Source organism: Cynoglossus semilaevis, chromosome 18, assembly GCF_000523025.1.
Source record: "Cynoglossus semilaevis isolate Cse_v1.0 chromosome 18, Cse_v1.0, whole genome shotgun sequence".
NCBI lineage: Eukaryota > Metazoa > Chordata > Actinopteri > Pleuronectiformes > Cynoglossidae > Cynoglossus > Cynoglossus semilaevis.
Window position 1 is genome coordinate 1156730 of NC_024324.1, and position 4918 is coordinate 1161647.

Genomic DNA, 4918 nt, shown 5'->3' on the forward strand with positions numbered 1-4918 from the left:
GGGGGGGGAGCGGGGGGTCAGGGGGCAGGGGGTCAGGGGGTGGGGGGGTGCAGCTCGATGTGTGGATGAGGACGAGGATGAGACGTGAGCAGAAACAAAACTTTCCTGGAGCGTCGAGGCTCAGGTGCTCGGAGCTGACTCCTCCTTCAGGGCGGGGTCTCCACTCTCCCCTCCCTCTGTCTTGACTGAATCTGAGCCGATGGTGCCCCTAGAGGCCGTTCCGGGTGACGCCGTACCACACAGGCTGCCGTCGGGCGTCGCCGCTGCCAGGGAGCGAGGATTGGAGGCAGGGCTGGAACTCAGGACGGAGTCCGGGGTCCGGCTGGTCAGGTTGACGTCGGGGACGGCGGTGGTCTCCAGGCTCTCAGACTGGACCTCGTCGTTCACGGCCGTCGGGGAGATGGCGTTCATCAGGGGTTTGTGCGAAGGGTAGGTCACCGCGGCATCGGTGTCGCTGTCCAGCGGGGCGCCGGAGGCGGTGAACTCCACGCCAGAGTCGCTCATCTCCAGGAAGTTGTCCGAGGTCAGAGCCTGGTACCGACCCGGTTTGGCCACTTCAAGACCCTGGGAAAAAATATGAACAGAGAAGTCAGTCATTAAACACATGCAGCCTGTGGCCCACACCTGTGGCCCACACCTGTGGCCCACACCTGTGGGCTGTGACCCATATAATCGGGATGTAACACAACAACAACTGAAGAGAGAAAACAGGAAGTGGAAAGAGTTCCTTTCTTTACAGGAACAAGTTCTTCCCACGTTCTGTTCCAGCACCTGAACGTCTCCTAGGTCAGTGATTCCAAACCATCATGTCTGTAACTAAAGGCCACGCCTACTCCACGCCATCACAGACGAAGGAGACGAAGGAGGAAAAAGGAGGTCAGAGCAGAAGCAGCATGAATAATTCAGGCTGATGTTTCAGGACCACAGTCACAGCCGTGGTGACGGTACCGACCGACACCGTCGCTGGTTACTGACTCATCCTGTACAGGGAGAGTTCCAGAAGGTTCTCCTCAACCACTGACCTTGATGGTGACCTCTATGCTCTCTGAAGGCTTATCACAGGACGACTGCAGCAGGGACTCCTCCGTGAACCTGGTGTAGGCCTCGTGGACCACCTGCAGGAGCGCACACACACACACACACACACACAAACACACACACACACACACACACAGCGTGAGGCTTTCACTGCAGCTGAGTTTCCTGTTCATTAAAAATACATCGACACGTGTCCAACGAACAGGTTAAAACAAGACAGGTGTGACGGAAGAACTGCAGGAGGAGGAGGAGGAGCAGGAGGAGGAGGAGCAGGAGGAGCAGGAGGAGCAGGAGGAGAGCTCCTCCACTCCTCCTCCTGCTCCTCCTCCTGCTCCTCCTCCTCCTGCTCCTCCTCCTGCTCCTCCTCCTGCTGCTCCTCCTGCTCCTCCTGCTCCTCCTCCTCCTGCTCCTCCTCCTCCTCCTCCTCCTCCCCCTCTTCCTCCTCCTGCTCCTCCTCCTCCTGCTCCTCCTCCTGCTGCTCCTCCTGCTCCTCCTGCTTGAGTGTCAATCAGTCCAATGTCCTTGAGGATCAGGGGACGGACAGTTCCAGGACCTGGAGCCAGGTTCACTTCATCTCCACTAATCCATCGACTTCCTGTCACCTGGAGCAGCGGATTCTCCTGAGACGGAGACACGACGATCGAAGGAACTGCTTCAGGTTTGAAACAGTACCAACGACGTCGATCGACGGCGATTCTTACAGATATTCTATAATTAGAATCATGATGTCATATTATAAATAAATAAATAAGTCACGTTTCCATGTGTCGCACAGTCTGAGCAGAGCCAACGCCGTGGGGAGGAGGTCCACCATCTGACTGTTTAGCAGCAACTCACTCACACACACACACACACATATGCCCGCACGCCCCCACCCCGCCCCCAGGGGGCATCACCTGTCTGAAGGCCTGGCCTTCTCCTTTGTCCGTCTGCTGAGCGAGCAGCAGCAGCTTCTTGTTCTTCTCGTTCCTCTTGTGGACCTTGTAGAGACAGGACAGCAGGCAGACCAGCAGCATGAAGGCGATGAGAGCCAGCATGGCGAGGACGGCCACGGTGAGACGGGGCAGTCTGTAGGCTGAGGCCAGGACAACAACGGGTCAGTCTGTCTGTCAGTCTGTGTGTTGATGTGACGACTGTGGTCAGAGGAATGATAAAAGAATCTGTCTCTAACTGTTCCTCCACCTACTGTCCACAGGCAGGTACCGCACCCAGAAACTACAGTCAGAGGACCACATCTGGGCCACGAGCCATCAGTTTTGAACCGTCCTACACCCTACTAATAATTATTAACATTGTTATTGTTGCGATGTTCTTTATATCCTGGACATGGAGAGAACTGTTAGAAACACAGGTTCTGAGCTGAACCAAACTGGTGGCTCGTGGCCCAAATCCAGTCCTCCAAATATTTCCTTTTGGCCCAGATGAATGTTTATATTTATGTTTTCACAGCAATGAATTCTTTAAAACATCGCAGAGTTTCTGGGTGTAGTACCTGCTCCTCACCAGTACCAGGACAGTCTACAGACTACAAACGCGTGTTGCGGAGACTTTTCTCTTACGTTCCACCTCGATGTAGACGTGGGCCACGGTGAAGCCGGTCAGGTCCGTGACCTTGAAGACCCCGGTGTCAGCCTCCAGGACCTTCTTCATGAAAAGGTCTGATCCGTCCACCGTCAGCCGGCCCTCCAGCTGAGGGTCCATGGGCGTCACCAGGACGCCCTGGTCCACGACCACCCGGTCCACGTTGTCCGACTTGGGCCTGTAGACGATGCTGACGTTGGTGTGGTGCAGGTACAGTTCTATCTCCAGGTTCCCGCCGTAGGGGAGATGCAGGAAGGTCTGGTGTTCTGCGTGGGACCACAGTTGGAGATGAGACACGGACTCAGCCCGGAGGCCGGGCCGAGAACTGCAGCGGACTGACCTCTGACGTTCAGGCAGTTCCTCCTCCGGACCTTCCCGTCTCGGTCCAGCACCGTGAAGCTGCCCACGTCCGTCATCCTCACCCCGTGCAGCGTCACCCGTTTCTCCGACACGCTCAGACGTCCCACGTAGTCCTCGGCGGTCACGGCCGTCTGGTTGAACAGGACCACGGACGGAGCCTCGCTCACGTGGTGGACTTCGGTTTGATTGACCTGGACCAGCGTGGGCCTGAAGAACAGAATCCACTGGTTTAGGGAGGATGGGTTCAAATTCTCAACGACTTATAATAATTATTCAAAACAAATCCATGTGCTGTAATGCATTGTTTCCCAAAGACTGGGTCGCGACCCTCAGGTGGGTCGAAAGAGTTTTTGTTTTCGGGTCGTCTCACATCACGTTTCCCAGGAGTTTACATAATAATGTCTGTTGACTCGGGTCACGAAGGTTTGAGACTACGTACACATGGGCCAAATCTAATTACACGGCGGGCCAGATTTGGCCCACGAGCCTGAGGTTGGACAGGTGTGCTGTGACTGTAGCGTGTGCCTCCACCTGAACTCCAGGGTGATGGGGCCTTGGACCTGGTTGAGGTGGATGTAGTAGGTCTCTCCGTACTTCACCACCTGCTCCAAAGCGCAGTCTGAGGAGGAGAAAAACAAACCCGTCAGAGGACGACGTTCTCCCAGAGGAACCGACTCCGACCCGTCGACCTCGTCACCTTTGACGACGAGGATGAGCTTCTTCACCGCGGCGGGGTTGTTGAGGTTCTTGATGATGTAGGTGCCCTCGTCCTCCTTCTGGGCGTCGTCCAGCACCAGGTGACCCAGGCTGTTGAGGTAACAGCGTGGACTCGTCACCACGCCGGCCTTCATCAGGACCGCCTCCCCCGTGTTGTTGGACTTGGGCTTGAACACCACTTCAGCCAGGTGTCCAGGCGGCACGTCCATGTGGATGTCTTCACCGAAGAAGGCCTTCCTGCGTTCTTCTTTGGCTGTCGGAACAACGAGTCTGGAGTTAATCTGGTCTGGAGTTAATCTGGTCTGAGGTTAATCTGGTCTGGGGTTAATCTGGTCTGGGGTTAATCTGGTCTGAGGTTAATCTGGTCTGGGGTTAATCTGGTCTGGGGTTAATCTGGTCTGAGGTTTAATCTGGTCTGGAGTTAATCTGGTCTGGAGTTAATCTGGTCTGGAGTTAATCTGGTCTGGAGTTAATCTGGTCTGGAGTTAATCTGGTCTGGAGTTAATCTGGTCTGGAGTTAATCTGGTCTGGAGTTAATCTGGTCTGGAGTTAATCTGGTCTGGAGTTAATCTGGTCTGGAGTTAATCTGGTCTGGGGTTCAATCTGGTCTGGAGTTAATCTGGTCTGGGGTTAATCTGGTCTGGAGTTAATCTGGTCTGGGTTTAATCTGGTCTGGGTTTAATCTAGTCTGGGACTTTTACCTTTGACGGAGGCAGAGACGGCTGTGAAGGAAAGACAAACACAGTCAGTGAAATGAAAACAACAACAACAGGAAATGAAGTTTGTCTTTGAGAAGAATCGACTTCCTTTCTGTTTGTTTGTTTGTTTCTGTGGTTCAGTGTGTGTGTGTGTGTGTGTGTGTTTGATTCCCACAAAGTCGGTCCTGACCGTTCATTAGTGCCGGCTTCTCCCCAGTGACTGATTATGTTGGTTCTTACCAGAGCAGAACAGGACGCTCAGCACCGCAGCGTTGATTACCTTCATCTCCAACAGTCGTCTGGGGGGAGGAGCCTTAAAAAAACTGCCAACCAACAAACAGAGACCTTCATCAAAACTTTGCTGAATCAACAAAGACGTAGCCAGGTTGGCCAGTACAGTAACCCTGCCCCCCCCCCCCCCCCATAAAACCCACAACGCTGCTGCCAGTTTGAGTCCACGCAGAAGAAGAGGAAGAAGAAGAAGAAGAAGAAGAGGAAGAAGAAGAGGAAGAAGAAGAAGAAGA

General features: G+C 54.2%; 1 protein-coding gene across 1 annotated transcript in view; it reads right to left on the reverse strand.

The window, feature by feature from the left end:
- Positions 1-27: 27 nt before the first annotated feature.
- The window catches only part of LOC103393887 (uncharacterized), an 8157-nt gene continuing 3266 nt past the window's right edge, over positions 28-4918 (reverse strand). The window contains exons 2-10 of the mRNA XM_008331004.2: positions 4635-4717; positions 4398-4418; positions 3677-3949; positions 3511-3598; positions 2960-3186; positions 2598-2885; positions 1935-2113; positions 1023-1115; positions 28-564 (exon numbers count right to left, since the gene is read on the reverse strand). Of these exons, the coding sequence (XP_008329226.1) occupies positions 121-564; positions 1023-1115; positions 1935-2113; positions 2598-2885; positions 2960-3186; positions 3511-3598; positions 3677-3949; positions 4398-4418; positions 4635-4680 (1659 nt within the window). The 5' untranslated portion in view covers positions 4681-4717 and the 3' untranslated portion in view covers positions 28-120. The remainder of the gene's footprint in view (positions 565-1022; positions 1116-1934; positions 2114-2597; positions 2886-2959; positions 3187-3510; positions 3599-3676; positions 3950-4397; positions 4419-4634; positions 4718-4918) is intronic.